The sequence below is a fragment of the Drosophila persimilis genome, unplaced genomic scaffold (genome assembly GCF_003286085.1).
Source record: "Drosophila persimilis strain 14011-0111.01,24,50 unplaced genomic scaffold, DperRS2 tig00003933-arrow-pilon, whole genome shotgun sequence".
In the NCBI taxonomy this organism is placed as follows: Eukaryota; Metazoa; Arthropoda; class Insecta; order Diptera; family Drosophilidae; genus Drosophila; species Drosophila persimilis.
In genome coordinates this window covers 824,140-843,549 of record NW_020825706.1, presented here as the reverse complement: position 1 = coordinate 843,549, position 19,410 = coordinate 824,140, and the positions used below count along the sequence as shown (strand labels likewise).

The 19,410-nt window shown below is 38.9% G+C and overlaps 2 protein-coding genes across 2 annotated transcripts; both read left to right on the top strand.

Annotated features, from left to right (window-relative positions):
- The first annotated feature begins 9,287 nt into the window (after window positions 1-9,287).
- Window positions 9,288-9,916, top strand: LOC6594071. Its single transcript, XM_002019695.2, has 2 exons — window positions 9,288-9,362; window positions 9,425-9,916. The coding sequence occupies exons 1-2, from the start codon at window positions 9,336-9,338 to the stop codon at window positions 9,848-9,850; spliced, it is 453 nt and encodes a 150-aa protein (XP_002019731.1). The 5' UTR covers window positions 9,288-9,335; the 3' UTR covers window positions 9,851-9,916.
- Window positions 9,917-10,712: 796 nt separating this feature from the next.
- Window positions 10,713-11,354, top strand: LOC113567258. The gene is made up of 2 exons (XM_026994515.1): window positions 10,713-10,769; window positions 10,826-11,354. Exons 1-2 carry the CDS (start codon window positions 10,713-10,715, stop codon window positions 11,327-11,329), a joined length of 561 nt encoding a protein of 186 aa, XP_026850316.1. The 3' UTR covers window positions 11,330-11,354.
- Window positions 11,355-19,410: the final 8,056 nt, after the last annotated feature.

Here is a 19,410-nt window from a genome sequence, read left to right as displayed (position 1 = left end):
TTTTTTTCAACGCTTTTCTTTTATTTTCTTTGTTTAGCATTTTTATTTATTTTTTTTTCCTTTTTCTAGGATTTTTTCCATCTTGTTTTCTGTATGAAATATGCAGTCGCTTTCGCTCTGCACAGAAACGGGGCAAAAAATGCTTTTGTATGTTGGAATCTCTCATTTTTTTCGGGGGTTTTCTTTGGGGTTCCCTTTTTTTCGCTTTGTTGCAGGGCTGCTGTGATGCAGGTGCTTTCGGGGTGGTGCGGGGGTGCATTTGTCCAAAAGTTATGCACATATTTAAATTAAGTGCGTTTGAATAAAAAATACAAAAAGAAACGGATAAAATCATAAATAAATGATGGACGGAAACAGGCAGATAATATTAGGATTATTATAGAGTGGGTGGAATGAGGGAGATTGGGGATGATTTTTGAGGAGAAAAAGAGAGTTAAGAGGCTGTGAAATGTTTGGGAATGTACAAGAGCATCTTTATTCTCCAATAAGTTTTTAAAACCAATTTCAAATGATTTTTAAACGATTTTTTATTTGTTTAAGAAACACATATTAACCCTAACCAACCCCATATTAGCCCTTACCGATATTAACCCTAACCAATCCCGATATTATAGTCTGAGGCGAGATTGAGACGATAAATAAAGAAATTCATAAAACTAAAACCAAGAACCGAGAAACAGATTATAATTTTGAAGCGTTTTCAAATTAGTTCCTGAAACGGTTCCGATGTACGAATCGGTTTTTTTTATGAACTTTTTAAAAACCAATTTCAAATGACTTCAAAACGATGAGGAATCAGTTATAAACTAGTTTTAAATTGACTATCAAGCGGTTATGGCTTATAAAGTTATAAAAACTTATTTCAAATAATTAGTAAACAATTTGAAATTAATTAAATCGGTTTTTTTTATTAAGCTATGGATTATGAAATTTTTAACACATCAAAATATTTTCAAACGCTTTCAAATCAGTTGTGAAATGGCCCTGAATCGGTTAGGGATTATAACGTTCTAAAAACTTATTTCAAATAATTTTTAACGAATTTAAATTAGCTAATGCATATGCTATATATCGGTAAGGGCTTAAAATTCTTTTGTTGACACTTCAACATTTTCAAACGCTTTGAAATCGGCTATGAATCACCTATGGATTTTTAATCGGTTTTTTTTTTATCGATTATGGCTTATGAATAATGATCAATGATTCAAATGATTTTTAAACGATTTAAAATCGGTTAAGAAACGATTATAGGTCATGGAGTATTAAAGACCTATTTCAAATAGTATTTAAACAATTTCCGGTATTAATCGGTTTGTTATAAATAGACTATGGATTACGAAACATCCTTAAAACGTTTATGGAGCCATGAATCGGTTAATCTGCAATGGATCGGTTATGCCTTGATTATGGGAACTTTAAAAACTAAGAGACTTGAAGAAAAATCCAGAAATGACTCTCTAAAATCCAATTACTCCCCTCAATCCACTCTCTATCGCCCCCCGCTGAATCCCCCTCACACTCTCGCCTCCATAGATTGCAGGATGGATGCCAAAATGCATTCTTCAGCATTGACTTTTAGAATCCAAACCCCGTACCGCTCTTCAAATCATTCATAAACGATTTTCAAATTGCTGCCAATTGAATTCAAGGAATGGAATGGAATGGAAAGGAATGCTCGGCGAATGCCAAACAAATTGTTGTGCAACGCGCGTGTACCATGAAAATCAATGCCAGAGAAGGCTATAACTATTACTGGAAGCAGCAGCAACAGCAGGACTGGCAGTAGTTGTTGCTGCCACACATTCGGTGTGGCGTGTAGTGAAGGGGAGTTCTCTGACCGACCACAAAAGCAACTGCTGCTGGTGCTGATGCTGTTGGTGGGGCTGCTGCTCAAGTGTATTAATGTTCTGCGGGTCCAAGTTATTATGCTGCCAGCGGGGGGGGGGGGGGGTTGCCCTGGCAACACTGCAGTGGCAACAATAGCAGCAGCTGGATCAGAATCCGATTCAAAGCCACTGACTTTGACCAGAAACGAATTAAGTTTGATGGCAACGCGTGGCAACGTGTGGCAGAGTGGCATCGCATGTGTGATATCAACTATCAGCGGTTTAGGGGGCGACACAAAGGCGTGCCCCAAAAACTACGGATTGATGCTTGGACGAAAATCGAAATCACAGTGCGTTTCGTATGTGTAATGTGGCCCCCCCCCCCCCTCGAAAGGCACTCAACAGAACCGCAAATCCCTAAGCCGCTATAACATTTCTCAAACAGAGAAAACAGAGGCAGGAGACCGAATTGGAGCCGCATAAGCCGCTGCAGCTGCGGCTGCCACTGCAACAAGCCAAAGCCAAAGCGAAACGAAACGAAACGAAACGAAAGGCAAACAAAAGCTTAGCGCCGGAGCATAAAAACAAAATCGAAGCCCAGAAGGCTAGAAGCCCAGCCAACCCGCAGAATCCCAGAAGCAAATCAAAGCAAATGCAACACTCAATTGCTATTATCGAAGGAACGCACCCGAAGAGCAACAGCAAAAAGCTACTGCAGTAAATTGCCTTTTCCGCAGACCCCCCTACTCCAACACCCCCCACCCCCCGCACAGCCCACAGCCAAAAGATCCTGCCAGCTCCTGGGCCCCGCAAATCCGCGGGGCTCAACCTTTTTTCTTTTTCTTATATTAAAAACCGCGTAATGGAGTGCAACTTATTGCAGCATGTGGAATGTGGCAAGGCGGGGGGGGAAAACCCCCCTCCCCCTCTCTCTCTCCGCCCTTTGTGTGCGTGCAAATGCGCGGAAATGCAATTGAAAATGAAATGAAAAGAGAGCCAATGAAAATGCACATTGATTTGGGCCCATTTTCCCCCATTGATTGGCTCTCCTAACCCCACCCCCTCCCACCAGAGATTCTCCTTTGCCACATTTTAATGTTGCAATTGGACAGCCTGCCATGGAAATTTTGTATTTTCAGTCTCCAAGGAGCTCCAAGGAGCTCTCTCTTGGTGGAGTCTTTTGTTGCGCGGTTTTATAGGCCATCTAAGGGACTTATGGCTTATGGGGCACTGCTCTCCAATGAATGGGAAACTTGAGTTAAGTAAATGTTCTCCTTTATGGATTCTGTAAAGGTTAGAGGTTATGGCTATGACTGTACTTATTCTTGGAGTAGAGAGAGCTCTCTCTTAAGTCATGGCACACCTTAAGGAATTAATTTCATAACAACTCCAAGCTTTAATCGTTCTGCCCTGCAAAAAAAAAACATTTAAAACAGATTGAGAAAATTTTATAATTTGGTGATTTGCCAAATAAACGGTTCACAACCGATTCGTAAATTGTTTATAGTTTTTAAATTGAAAACGGATTTTTTATTTATTTTAATACCCTTTCATAAAAAATTAATTTTATAGAAAATAATCGTTGCTTAAAATAAAAATAACATACCCTTTAATACCCTTTTATAAAAAATTAATTTTATAGAAAATAATCGTTGCTTAAAAAAAAAATAACATTTAACATTTTATATTTTGTTGATTTGCAAAATAAACGGTTCAAAACCGATTCGTAAATTATTCATAATTTTTTATTTATTTTTTTTTTTAATGTTAATATTTTAAATTGATAATAATAAAAATAATGTAAAACTAGATTAAGTTGCCTCGAAAAGTAGCAGTAAACTTGTTCACGATACAAATTTTTCAAAAAAAAAAAAAATTTTAATACTAATTTGTTTTTTTTTTTAAACTAAATTTTTTTTTACAGTTTTTTTGTATATTTGTATGAGTTTTTTTTTTTTTTAAATTTTTAAATTATTTTAAAATTATTTTCTTTTAATCCAGATTCTCATAACTGTTTTTGTACCTATTAATATCCAATTCATACATATATTTTAATTTAGCTCTTTTGCAATATAACCGCTTTATAGCCAAATAGTAAATAAATCAAAATACTTTGAAATTAAAAACAGATGAATTTTTTATTTTTATTTATTATATTCTATTTAAAAATGTTGATAAATGTTGTTTTGTCTTTTTTTTAATTTTTTTTTTTTAATTTTTTTTTTTTAAAAATGTTGAATATTTTTTTTTTACTTTTTTATTTAGAAATGTTTAATAGTTTTAATTATTAACAACTTTTTTAATTAAATTCTTATGAAAATTAACCGATCGCAGCCGATTCAGCCTCGATTCATAGCCGATTCCAATAAGATCTTAGGCCTCCTGATAACACATTCAACACCAATTCATGATTGATTCAAATACGATTTTTAGCCGCTTGAAACCCGATTTAAACACCATTGATAGCCGTTGTGCGACCGATTCATAACCTCTTCATTTAAATCCATACGACGCCCCACCAAAAAAGTTTCTAAAGCCGAAACATTTCCTTCAAAGTACCAGCATGAAATCATCTGTCAAGGAATTCAATGAACTTGATTTAAAATGGCTGGGAGTTCCTGGCATTCGATAGTCTGTAAATTCAATACTCGATACTTGCGATATGCGTATCTCGCCGGAGTAGCTTCATAAAACATTAATTTAAATTCTGTTAAACTTCTCGTTGCAATATGGAAAGGGAATATGGAAAATCCAATAATGATCGGGATTCCTGGCCAATAGCCCCGTGCGGTAGTCCCTTCCCAGACGGACCTCGACCCGGCGCAACTCTTTTGCAAAAGTGCAGGAGTGCAGCTGGTGGCAGGGCAGGGCAGGGCAGGACTGGCATCAAGTATGCAACGCATACACCTGCACACTCGCCATGCATGAGAGGACATATGGGGCATGCCACCCACCCACAAGCCTGGCTGCCTGCCATACCTTTTGCCTGTACCTTTACCTTTACCTTTACCGTTACTCCTGGCCAAATAAGTGAGTTAAGCAGCGCTCACGGCGCATAGCGGAGAGCGAGAGAGAGAGAGAGAGGAGCAACAGCAGGGAAGAAGCTGCTCTTTTTTTCTGTTCTTTAATTTGAAAAAATTGTCAAGCATCAAAATACTTTTAGAGCTTTCTGCCACAGCCCAGCCAAAGGCGTAGCAAAAAAAGGGGGAAACCCAGGCCCCAGCCCCGGCCCAAAGAAGTTACTGGCTGATGGTCGGAAATCTGAAGCCAGGAAAACCGCGTGCTGTGCGTGCAAATAAATCAAATAAATTATGAAAGTAGAAAAAAGAAAACCAAGCAAGCAAGCAGGTAAAAGTGTGAGAAATGGTCCTTGGATCTGCTCTGTTTCTTGGCCTATTCATATGCTTATGTTGTTTTTCCTCCATAAGCAGAAAAAAAACATAAAAAAGGATAGCTCTGTAGGTAGACGAAGATTTTGATGCCCTGCGATTTCTGTGGAACAAAAGTCTACATTTTCTGATGAATATTGTGTGGATCGATGGTTGCCAGGCCAGCTTTATGATATGGAGTACATAATTCCTATTGAGCACCTTATCGGCTTATAACCGATTCGTATTTGTGCGATAATCGATTCCAAAATTATTACAAATAGATTAAAAACCTTTTCATAATCGTTTAATTAAAGAATGATCCATAATCGATCCATAACCGATCCACAACCGATTCCTAACCCGATCCATAACCCGATACATAACAGATCCATAACCAATCCATAAACGATCCATAAACGATCCAGAACCGATCCAAAAACGATCCACAACCGATCCACAATCGATCCACAACCGATCCAGAACCGATCCACAACCGATCCACAACCGATCCATAAATGATCCATAACTGATCCATAACCGATCCAGAACCGGTCCAGAACCGATCTATAAACGATCTTTAACCGATTCATAAGCGATCCATAACCGATCCAGTTGCGATCCATAACCGATTGATAAGCGATTCATTCCTATTCAACACAGACTGAAATGAGATTTAACCGATCCATAACCGATTCCTAATCTACTCAATACGATTAGAACAAAATCCTAACCGCTTCATAGCTTTTTAAACACCGTTTCATAACCAAATCAACACGGATTGAAAACCGATCAGTAACCGATATTCAGAAACCAAATATTTCATTTATTTCAACCAAAAAAACTTCTTTTCGATAGATATAGTGATCCAATCTGATCGGTTTCAATTTACAGATTTTAAGGGAATAAAATTCAGGTCCAAAACCCAAGAAAAACATACTGAAGTCCCTCCTGCAGCATACCCTCTGAAAGGGTATTAAAAAGAGCAGTGTCAAGGAGGCAGCAGCGTTGCAGCTTAACTTGCTTACACATCAGCAGAAGAAAGAAGCAGACAGGGGCAAGAGCAGGAGGAGGCAACACCAGAGGAGGTACAGCAGAAGGAGGCAGTGGCAACAGCAGCAGCCATCGAGGTGGTAGCAACCAAAAAAAGAAAAATGGTAAAAAAAGGAGTAACATCGGTGGCATAAAAAGTAGCACCAACAACATCATAATCAACAGCACAAAAAAAATATTAATGGAGTTTTCATGTTTATAATGTCATTAGCTCACAAATGCTGCCGCTGCTGCTGCTGCTGCTGCTGCTGGATGTTGCTGTTGCACATGTGCCGTGATTCGCTTGCCACACATATTTTGTGTGATTTTTTCACAGCTTCCACTCCACTCCGCACACACGGAGACAGCCATAAACATGCGGCACACACACACAGAGACACACAGAGACACATAGACACCACATCTATAAATGTGTGAACACTAATGTGCACATTATGTTTGTGGGGCCATTATCCTTGGAGCACACGGAGTGGAGCGTCTAGGAGTCTGGGGCATACAAGTGGCAGGGCGTACTGCCCACCAGACCATGCCACACAATAAGTTAGTTGTAATATGATGGGGGTCGGGGGCGAAACCCTTTAACTCATTTGTTTTGCTTAGCAAAAACAGGAAGCAAAAAAAAACAAGAGTGTTGAGGGTTGCAATAGGGTTAAGCAGGGCCGGGGTGGGGTTAAAACAAGAGACGTGTGAAAGAACGTCCGCCCGCAGTCTGTCTCGCTTTAGACCCACAAGGGGGTACCCCTGTGTGTGTGTGTGTGTGTTTATTAATTTTATAAATAGTCAAAAACTTAATGACTTAACACTTATTTTAGATATATTTTCTGTATCGTAGAAACTGTAGACAAGACATTTTCATTGACTTTCCATCTTTCTTGGGACAATTTCTCAATTTTTGTGCTAATTCATGAGCAGACCCTCCTCCCCCCCTCCCTCTTTTCTAGGACATTTTTTCTATTTTATAATGATAACATTTTCATGTTTCAAACAGGCTGTAGTGACGTCCCACATGAGTCCCTTAGGAGGCAACACACACCCATTTTTTATGAAGTCTTTTAATGGGGTGGTGTCATTAATTTTCACAAATTTTCCTTGCGGGAAAAACTACTACAGGCAGAGATTTTTGTTTTTGTCAATTAACATTTTTCGCTGGAAAATGCATTATTAAAAAGAGGGAGCCAAGCCGAGCCGAGTCGAGGCCCTTCAATCAGCCCAAGCCCAAGCCCAAGCCCGAGCCTGAGCCTGAGACGGAAACGGAAGTGAATTTCAAGTTTTCCTTGGGGGGTGGAGGGGGAGGGGGAGGGGCAGTGCAACCGTTTACATCCGCGCTTAGTTCGCCTTTTGTTTGCTGGCGTCCAAGAAAGTTGTCGCATTTTCATTTATTCATGCCTCCGCCTTGACCAGGCCGTGTCCCTGCCATTTGTTGCGTTTTTCTTTTCTGTTTCCCTTCAGCCGGGTCTCCCTGGGCGAGTGAGAGGGGGGAGAGGCTCTGTGTCCTGTGCTAAATGTAATTTTCCGTTGTTAAATCCTGTTTCTCTCGCGCGCACGGAAGTCAACTCGAGGGGAAAACCAAACAAAACAGAGTACAGAAAAATAAGGAGAAGAAAACTCCCAAGGAGTGAAAATAAATTACTTGCCTGGCACTCGGCATCAGCATCAGCATCAGGCCTCCTCCCAGGGCGCAGGACTCTGCTCCTTCAAATGCAGATTGCATCTATTGCCGCATGTCCTTGTTGTTAACAAATTAAATCTATAAACGCGGGGGTGGCCAATGCTGCAACGGTGGCAACAATTAGGCGGAACGATGATGGCGTGTGCGGAAGTCGGAGTCAAGTTTCGTCCTGTCAGCGGAAATGCCATCAAAAGCGTGGGGACACACTGCATAAGCTATTGGCCTGGCCAAGGACTGCGAGGATTGGGGGAAAGGAGAAGCATTCCCTTAAAAACAAAATATAATAAATAAATAAAATACCAAAAAAAAAATATTAAAAATTTAATGGAAGGATGGATAATGGATAATCATTCCAATGGACGATTTCTGCTAACAATAAAACGATAAAACAAGTAAAAAAATTAATAAATAAACAAGATTTAAAAAAAAAATAAAATTAAAATAAAAAGATATAAATAATTTTTTTTCTCTTGCAGTTTGCCATTAATATACAAATTATTATTATATATATATATACATACATATATATACATGTATATATATATATTTATATATTAAATCAAATTATGATTAAATTTTTTAATACATTATATTTATTTATATTTTATATATTAAGATTAATTATGAGCAGTAGCAAACGCTTATAAAACGGCGATTTAATTTAACTCAAAAAAGAAATAAATAAAAAATAAAATGGATAAAAGAAGAAAGCAAAAGAAATACAATTTTTTTCAAACTTTTCTGAGATTTTATAGTAAAAATTTTGAAACAAAAAATATACCGCAAAAAAATGGTCAATTTGGAATTAAATTTGTATTAAATAAATAATTTAAGAAAAAGGTGATTTGTTTTCAAGTTTTTAAAGTCAACATAAAAAATGAAAACATTTTTTATATACCGCAAAAAAAATATCAATTTGGAATTAGAAAGCTTAATACTTTTCAGTCTGCAATTTTCAGAATACAACCAATGTAACTTATGTAAAAAAATGGGCACTACCTCTGAAAAAATATTTAAAAACAAAATACCAGTTTTTAAAATTATTTTAAGAATGTTTTAAGAAGAAACCTTACCACAGAAAAAAAAAAACCATAATTCATTAAAAAAAATAAAAAGCCCCAAATCGATCAAAAAAAATTTTAAAATAGTTCAATTTTGTTGCCTAGTGTAATCTGTCCCATCTCTGTGGGTGTGTGTGCCTGATGTCTGACCATGTAGCATCCTCCTCCCCTTGGAACTCTTCTCAGAACTCTTACACTTGGCGGTGTCGTGGTGGGGCAATTACCCTCAACCTTCAATGCTCCAGGAATTTTCCAGTATTTTCATGGAATTTCGTACAGATAGCAAGCCTAGAAGCGGCATTCACTAGATACAATTTCCACCTCAGGAACACACACCTGAAACACACAATTCCCAAGGATGCTGCTGATTCGAGCTATCGTTCTGGTAAGTGCAGGAGGACACGATCATTCGAGGGAAAAACTCAACTAAGCCACGCTCTACCCCAGATGCATTTGGTCATCTTGGCCCGATGCTCATCCAAACAGAACGTAACACTGGCACAGATTGTATCTGGATCTGCCACCAAGCAACAGGCCAATGCAACAGCAACTGTGGAAGTCCCGACAACAGCGATGGGGACGACAGCATCCGCTGTGCACTTCAGGCGCGTCCCAAGAAAGGTTGTTGATATCCCAGTGATTGGATTGGACTTTGAGACGTCGCACAAGCCTTGTGATATGGAAATGAGAGGAATTCGTCGCTACATTTCGGCATTCCCCAATCAATGCATCTGGAGTTTCAACAATCGGTACACCACCGAGGGCTACTATCGCGTCTACAAGATGTTCCAATTGGAGGCATTCTTCTTTGGTCAGTACCACGAGCGTCTAAAGCGCTACGAGACGGAGCCACATAACTATAAAGAGGCATGAGGCACCACTCGACTGGCTGACTGTTTAACAGAACTTTTGTCTTTAATTTGTCTAAATAAATTTTGTTTGAGGATTAATCTATTTGGATGTGTGTAACCAACAGAAGGAAGCGTTTCCCATACCAAAAACTATGTATATTCTTGATCAGCATCGATAGCCGAGTCGATTTAGCCAAGTCTGTCTGTCCATCCGTCCGATTGGACGCACTTTTACAAGGGTTTGACCCCTTGCGCCCCCAACAAAGCACGAAAATCTTTGGCAAACACAAGATACAAGAAAACTAGAAACGCAGAACCATAGACAAGGACTATATCTAACATATTGCCGAATTTGAATCAGATCGGGCTATTATTATAGCCTGAAGAAGCAAATCAATTTGCGCTGGCCACGTGCTTGCTCATTTGCTGTCTCTCTCTCTCTCTCTCTCACGCACTCTTCGTCGTGCAATGTTAAGCTCGGGCATAAATATTGAGTCACGGCTGTAGTTCTCCCATTGCTGTGAAGGTGTTAGCGAGAGGGAGACGCACCGCTCAGGCAGGACCAAAAGGGACAAGAAAGAGAGAGCACGCATGGATCGTGATCCTCTCTGCGGCAATGTTTTGTAGTTTAGAAAGAGAAAGAGCGACAAGGTTATTGTGTCCTCGAAGGATAGTTTGGCAAGGCGCTGAGTTATTGGTGGAATCCGAATAGGACACTCGCCTATGTATAGTCTATGCCCTCTGAGAATCAAGTTTTCATTTAAATGTCAAAATATAGCTATAATTAGCATAATTTTTAATTAGTATATAATTAGATACATATGCGCCTTCATCACTCGTTGTTCAGTCAGTATATATTGTTGTAGCTACATAGGAAATTAACCATGAATCCAAAATTGTACTTCATTGCCTTGACGGTCATAGCGGAGCTTTTTCTTATGGTACGTCCAAGAGAAAACGCTCTCAAATGATCCCCCTACTCATTAAATTTCTATAGCAGTTGCCTTTGGGGGAAGCCAGGAGTGTCTCTAGTGCTGCAATGCAGCAGAAGATCGAGGAGAGCGGCAACATTACGAATACCACCAGGACTGACACTTCAATCCAGAAACAGAACGAGACCCAGAACTCCTCTATCAGCCTTTCAGTATCGAATGGAACATCTGTATCTGGGCTTTCGGCATCTGTTGCCCCTCCTCAATTATCGCCATCTGCTGTGAAGCATATCCGTCGCCAAAAGCGAGAATATTCAGTCGATGTACCATTTGATTTTTTCACAAACCATATGCACTGCGACATGGATCAAGCGGGAACTAATAAGGTTATGAAATTTTTCCCCTTTAATTGCGTTTGGATTGCAAACAATCGCCACCAACACGAGGGCTGGTGGCGCATTTACATGCAAGCATTGATGGAGGCATTCTTCTTTGGACAGTACTACGAGCGCTTGAGGCGCTTCGAGCTCGACCCGCACTCCTTCGACTACACGGGGGTGGGTATGTAGTACTCTATAGTCCCCCATAAAATGGGTGCAAAAATAAAATTATATGTAGATATTTTTCTTTAAAAAAATAATCTCTTAATGGGAGGGGCTGTATTTTGTAGATTTTAAAGGGGAAGGGTTTCCCCCCTTTAATTTCAAATTAAAATTTATTTTACTTATTTACATAAAATATTTTAAATAAATAAACATTTTAAATAGATTTATATTTAAATCAAAATAAAATGTATGTTACTTATGTTTTTTTTATATATTTACTTAATTTTTTTATTTTCAATATTATTTAATTTATAATTTATTAATTTTTTTGTATACATTTTTTATAAATTTATTAAATATTGTTTTATCTATTTTTATTAATTTTTTTTATATTTATTTATTTATAAATTTATTAAATGTGGATTTATTTATTTTTTTGATTATTTATTTATAAATATATTTATATTTAAATCAAAATAAAACTTGTTTTAGTCGAGGTAGTAAGTAAGGTAAATATAATGTTTTTTAATTTTTTATAATTGTTTTTAATGTTAAATATTTGTTTATTAAATTTTATTTTTGTGATTATTTATTTATATTGTTTTCTTATCTTTTTTTATTTTATATTTTGTTTATAAATTATTTAATTTGTATTATTTATTTAATTTTGGTATATACATTTTTTATAATTTTTAAATATTTTTTAAATTTTTTTTTAAATTTTTTAAATATAATATGAATTTATTTTAATTTAAAAACCAATTATTTATTTTAAAAATTTAATTTTTATGCTGCCATTTTTGCTTCTGCTGTTTCTAGTTATTTTTTTTTATATTTTTACGCCTTGAAGAATTGTTGTTCAACTGCCAAATGCCACGCCCAACTAATTACAAACTTCTTATGTCTCCCGCGGAAAACACATTTACTTTAATTAAGTTATTTACCCCGCCCATATCCCCCACCCGCCCAAAAAGACAAATGTTCCAGAGAGTGAGAGAGAGAACCGCCTACCGAAAAAGAAAAGAAATTTACTTTACAACAAAACGGAAGCGGGTCATAGTTTTTATACATCTCTTGACATGACCTCTTCTCTCCTCCTGCCTCTCTCTCTCTCTGTCTTGTTGCATCTCACCCCCCCGGAGGAGGTCGGTCTTTGTCCACTTGGCAGGAAAACAAATTTACGGCATTGCTTTTAGTTGTTCCGTCGTTATTGTTGTTGCACATTTGAAATGTACATAATAATTCACACGCTACTCCCCAGCCACCGCCCTGCCCCCTGCCCCCTCCCCCTTCCCCTCACCCTCTCACACAGTGAAGTGAAGGACAGGGGGTAGGGAGAGGAAAACGACGCACAAATCTACGCCAAAAGTAAAGTCATAAGAAAATGCATAAAACATGGCCCAACATTCGCCGTCAACGTCGCCAACACTTCAGCTGCCTGCCAGGCAAAAAGTTTTCTCATCATCAACCACAAACAAAGGCCAAAACAATGCCAGAAGGAGAGAGAAAGAGAGAGGCACGAAAAAAAAAAAAAACATAAAAAAAACAGAACCCGAATCGGTGGACCAGGCCCAAAAACATAAATTGCTGCAGGACAGCAGCAGCAACAGCGCCAGAGTCGAGCCTAGGCAATGGGCATATCTCCTCGCTGGCCCCGCCCCCACTCTTATGGCCAAGGACCCGGCTAAGCCACAACAACTTTGCAGCAATTAAGCTCGGGGCAAGCTCTGACATTGGCAGCAGGAGTGAGACGGGAGATGGGCGAAGGAGAGCAAATAATTTTTAATTGTGCTGCACAATGCTGTAAAATTAATTCATCTTTTTCACACTCAAATAAATTGCTGTTGACGCGACAACAACAGTAGTAACAGCAGAGGAGCACAAGCAAGAAAACAAGACACGAATTTGATTTGAAGGCGCACAACCGACTGAAAGATACCCTTTAGGTATGAAATTCTATCCAAAATAGAGGCTTATAAAGAATTCGATGCCCGCAATGGTTGCCCTTCACCAAAACACAGCCGAACGTACCCTGGCGATGGCACTCGGTACTCTTCGGTTCTCTGGATCACTGCGGCAGCGCAGTCTGCTTTTTTTTTGCTTCCTTCATTCTACCACTGAAGTAGAACTGCGCCTGAGCCACGAGCAACGCTGCTAGAGAGAGCGAGAGCGAGCGAGCTGCGTTTTTGTTTTTGCTTTGCATTTCTGCCTGCATAAAATGTATTTACCTGCCGACAGATCAGCCGAAAGCTGCGCCTCTTCGGCTTTGGGAGCGATGGACTTGCATGGACTTGCAGGCCAAAACAACAACGAACAAGCTTCGCTTTTGTGTATGCTTTGCATTTCTGCCTGCATAAAATGTATTTATCTGCCGACTGATCAACCGAAAGCTTCGCCTCTTCGGCTTTGGGAGTGATGGACATGCATGGTCTTGCAAGGCAGCGCAGAGTGATATTTGTTTGTATTTGTAGTCGCCGCTCAGTCGATCCATTAAGTATGATGTTTAGGAGAGGAATAGCCTCATAAAGTTTGCTGTTTCTATGAAAACTAGTCGCTCAATGGGTGTTTTCATTATGGACTTGGCAAAAGATTGGTCGCTGAAGCCCTTTTCTGTTACATATTCTATGATAAACACAATACACCCCAACCTAAACCAAGGTATCAAAAGGAACGAGGGAGAGAGGGACAGAGAGTGAGAGTTGGGTGTAGAACAGAGGAAGTGGTTGTCGCCGTCGTTGTCGTCTGCTCAAGAGCGTAAATAATTACATTTTCTTTGTGCTGTTTCCAAAACGTTGCAATTGTTGCTGTGGGGGCGACGGCGAGTCCTGTGCTGCCTAGGGGGGGTGGAGTGCAACTGCAACCTGTCAGTGGCAGCGACAAGAAAGCACTGCAACTGCGTGTCATACATGGGGCAATGTGCAACGAAAAACAGCAATTTCTTTAATATATTTACGCCCAATGCTTGTTGCAACAACGGGTGGAAACACACACACACACACAGAACAAACAATGATGCATACAATTTATATTTAATTATGCGCAAATTAGGCCCCCCCCTTCGCCCCTCCCCAACGCAAAGCAGTGGCAAGTGTTGGCACATGACAAACACTTGCAACTTTTTGTAGTGCTGGTGGTGGTGCCTCGTAGTTCAAATGCGGGTCCGGAATTTACAGTTTGAGTTGGGTTTTTGTTTTTCACTCATTTCGAAATTTTACGCTAATTTTCTTTTCCCTGTTTGTATTGCTGCGGAGTGGCAGTGCCCGCCTGCTGCCTGCAGCATGTTGCATGTTCACAAGTAATTTACTCGTGGAAAAACTTGATGAATATTCGAGTCAAGTGCTCGCCGCTGGCCCAAGCATCTTTCAACGGGTCTGCTATCATAATCTATCCTTACCCTTTAAATTATTCATTTGTGCCTAGTGCTTCAAGGAAATGATTTGCCCTGCAACATGCCACGTGGCGGGATTAGAGGCCCCCAAGGCCAAAACTGCCGTCAGCAGTGCGTATGAGCAATTAATAGTAAAGGAAAAAGGAAATTTAAAGCAGGAATTTTCCAAGAAAAGATGGCATCAATGAACATTTAAGTCGAGTGATGGTAGAAGTCTTACTGGGCGAGAGCTAGGGGTGAAGAGAAAGAGTGTTTGCTAACTGCTAAGCCACACTGGGAGAGAGAACCCCAGAAAAAACTAGCTTTTTCCATCCCAAAAGAAAGAGTCTTGCTGGAAGAGGGCTAGAGATAAAGACAGAAACAATTGCTAACTGCTAAGCCACACTGGGAGAGAGAACCCACAAAAAAGCCAGCTCTTTCCATCCCAAAAGAAAAAGTCCCACTGGTAGAGGTCTAGAGGTGAAAAGCAATAAAGTTCCCAGCTGCTAAGCCACATTGGGAGAGTGTGGCCCTCTCTCCAAAAAGTAAAATCATCCATCAAGAAAATGGTAGAATTTAATTTCCATAAAAATGTCCCTCCCCAGAGCCAAGACTTTAATCGATGGGCGGCCGCAAGAAAATTTGAATATTTCCCCGAAAATGGAAATTCCTTTCAGGCAAGAATCTCTGCCACTGCCACCGCCTGCTGCCTGCTGCTTCAAGAAACTTGTCCATCCAAACTGCACTTGAAGAGTTTTTCGTTCAACAATTTAACTTGTAGAAGAATCTGCTCTGTACAACAGAACTTTGTCAATCGAATAGTTTCGCTCTTAAGAGACACACACCTATACCACCTCTCTGTCTCTGTCTTTGCCACTCTTGCCCCAACAACAACAACAACAACAACAGCAACAGCAACATTCAGGTGCGTTTGCACACTCATTAAACGTCCCCGAAGCCCGCACAATTTATGGCGGCAACGGCAACGGCAACGACGGCAACTGCAAGTTGCATGCCTCCATAATTAACTTGTTGTACTTTGCATCGCATGCACAGAGAGAGGGAGAGACTCCCCCACCATATAGGGGCTGCCCCAAAGGGGCTGCTCGACTATTATTAGGGGGCCCCTGCACCTGCACCCCAGCACCCCTACACCGTTGCACACTGAATTTATGAATGGAAACCGTGTTTAGGGCGGGCTGGTTGTGGGCGTGGGCTGGCCAATGTTATGCAAATACTCATAACAGTACCCGCCCCCCAAAAGAGCTTCGTCGCATGCAGGAGGGCATTTTTAATTTGAGTCCTTCTCGCATTCGTACGAGTATTGTGAGTGCGAATGTGAATGAAATTTTGCCGCGCTTCTGATGACAGACAGAAGGGATTCGGGTTTGGGTTTGGGGTTGGGGTTCTCTGTTCTTCTGATGAGGTCGCTGCATGGCATGTGAATTACTGAATTGGGTGCGCCTCCGCCGTTTATGTCGCGACAACAAAACGCTTCAAATGTCTGTGACCTTTGCAGGGGGTGATGGAGTGCAGCAAAGGGGTCTAAGGAAGGGGCGGGGGGGCCTTTCTGCGTGAAGGCATCAAAGGCTCACAGAGCGTACAACACCTTCTCAGACGACAACGACTCCCTTGAGTATTTTGTTTGGCAAATTATTTGTGTGGCAGCAACAGCAGCAGCAGCAGCAGACGACGCATTATACAAATGAGAAAATGAATTAAATAAAATGCGACCGAGCGCGTTTTGTTGTTTAGTTTTTTTTTCTTTTTTTTGGTTTGTGGACGGACGACAGGTCGTCCACATATGAACCTGAAAAACGACAGACACGAGACGGGGACACCTTTCTATCTTTCTCTCTTCAGCCACTCGCGCTGTTCCTTTCTATCTCCCTTTCCCAGAGTGGCTTAGCTGGAAGATACTCTCCATCTCCCTCTCTCAGTGAGGCTTGGCAAAACACTTTAAAATAATACCATAATACTCACAACTACAAAAAATATTGCAAGCGAAAAATACTTAAAAATACTAAATAATATTCAACAAAACTACTAAAGACTAAAAAATATACTGAGAAAATACTGAAAATTATAAAAAATTGTAAAATAATACAACATATTTTTAAAAAATACTGAAAATATACAAAAATATAAATACTTAAAAATTATACTGAGAAAATGATAAAAATTATCAACTGCTTAAAAATACGAAATACAATTTTATAAAAATACTGAAAGCACACAAAAAAATAAATACAAACAAATATACTGAGAAAATACTGGAAATATTACCATATTTTCAAAGACTAAATAATATACTTCAAAAACACTGATAACACACACAAAAATTCGAAATACTAAAAAAAAAAATGAAAAAAATCTTAAAAAGGGCAAAATACTTCAAAATCCCAAATAATATACTACAAAAATAATGAAAACACACGCAAAAATACTACAATATACTGAAAAAAACCTAAAAATAATATAACTTTAAAAATACTTTTATAATTTAAAAATATTCTATTTTTTTTAATGAAATTAAATATTTTTTAAAATTTTAAATCCTTTAAAAATATTTTCAACGATTTTAAAATACAAAAGTTAAATACTATAAAATCGTTAACCTTCAGTAATCCATCTCGCAGTCTTTCTTCCAGCGTGGCTTAGCAGCTAGAAACTTGTCCTTCCTTGTCTCTCTCTCTCTCTCTTATTTCAATGCCATTGGCTCTTTTTCTCTTTCTAGCTCCCTTCCAGTGAGTCTCGCATCCGTAAAATATACATGTATCACAGAAAAAACTGTTTTCTATCATCTTCTATATCGAAATTCTGTTCCACAGCTTCTTTTAGCCATAAAAAAAATACGAAAGGAATTCCATGAAGCTCGCTTGACCCACAATTAATATATACATATATACATAGGGCCAATGCCCCACCAACCACATGGAGTATTTTTTACGAAAATATGAAATATTAAACGCGCACACACGATGGCGGGCAGAGCAGAGGGCTAAGCCTTGCTGCGCATTCCGAGGCGAGAGTGAAGTTCTAGTAATACTGATTTATTTATTTATATATTTATATGTAATGGGCATAAATGTTATCGCTGGCAAGCAAACAATACAAAAGCCCGACAAGGACAAGGGGCAGCAGCGGCAGCTAAACAGGGGCGCCATGGAATCCCCCACGCAAATGGTCATTTATAACGATTGCCCCCAGAGAGGAGGGCACAAGGGGGATCGAAGGATGGGCCAGGCATTACATAATAATAAAATAAACACTGGCTGAGGGAAGGCCAAAGGGGCAAGGGGCAGGGGGGGTGCTGGGGGTAGCATCCCTTTTCACTTTTCATGTTGCATCATTTAATATGCGACGCATTTGAGCGCTTTATCTCAAGCGGCCGGGCCGAATGGTCGCTCTTTTTTCTTCTGAGAGGAGCGAGAGGGAGTATTTATCATCAATCAACGCACGGCCTGCTGCACACACACGCATGCATTTTCCACACACACACACAGATACACACAGATACACATATGTGTGTCCGCTTATGACTTTTTGGGGGGAACAAACGGAACGATGGCGAGCACATCTCTTGGACTCTCTCCTCGAGAGTCCTGATTGATGAATCGCACATGTAAATTAATTTTCTGATGTTTTCTTCATTTTCCATCTCCGTCTTGTCAGAGTTGTTTGCGCCACACACTGTATCTCACAGATACAGATACTCATACACACAAGCACACCCGAATGTTCTTCTTCTTTTGGCAGTTCTCCGGCAATGGCTGGCATTTGTAAGCCGCTTAATTGCTTTATTCCGCCGTCTTTGACGGGGCTCTCTTCTTTCGAATGTGCTTCGAACAGCCTGCTGTTACAGTTACATCTCCTCTTCCTCCTTCTTCTTCTCCTTCTTCTTTCATAGACATTTTCCTTCAATTGGCTTTTCTCTTGAATTTCAGTTAGATACTATTCTGGCAATGGATTCGTCTTACTGCTCAAAAGGAGAAGGGGAAGGGGCACAGCAGAGCCTGTTAACTAGGGCCTAAGGCCTTTATACATGCTTCATGCTCCATGCTTCAGGAAGAGGGGTATATTCACGGCATGCCGAAGGATGAAACAAGGGAAATACTAACTTTTATGATCCACAACAAGGCAACAAAGGCAACCTATAAAGATAGGATAACAAGGAAATATTTTTAATTAAACAGTAACTAAAAAAATACTAAATAAATACTTAGAAAAAATAAAATATGTTAAATCAATACAACAAAAAACTGAAAACGCAGACAAAAAAATACCAAATACTACTTATGGCATTTTTTATACTAAAAAATTTAAAAAAAAAAAAATGAAAAATTTCTTAGAGAAATATTAAAAATCATTTTGTTATAAAATACGATAAATAATATACTTTGTAATAATTTAAATTTTTAAATATATAATTAAAATAAAATACTTTTAAAATACCAATAAATTACTTAGAAAAATACTAAGAAAATACTAAAAATGGTATACCAAAAAATATACTTTATAATAACTAAAAAAAAAGCTTAAAGAAGAAAAAACGTTAAAAACTACTTTTAAAATATTATTAAAAACTAAATAGAAAAATACTAAGAAAATACCAACAATGATATACCATGAAATGCTATGGAAATACTATACAAAACACTATAAAAATACTTTTAAATATACTTTAGAAATCGAAATAAACTCTTCAAAATTATAAGAAAAAACCTTTAAAAAAAAC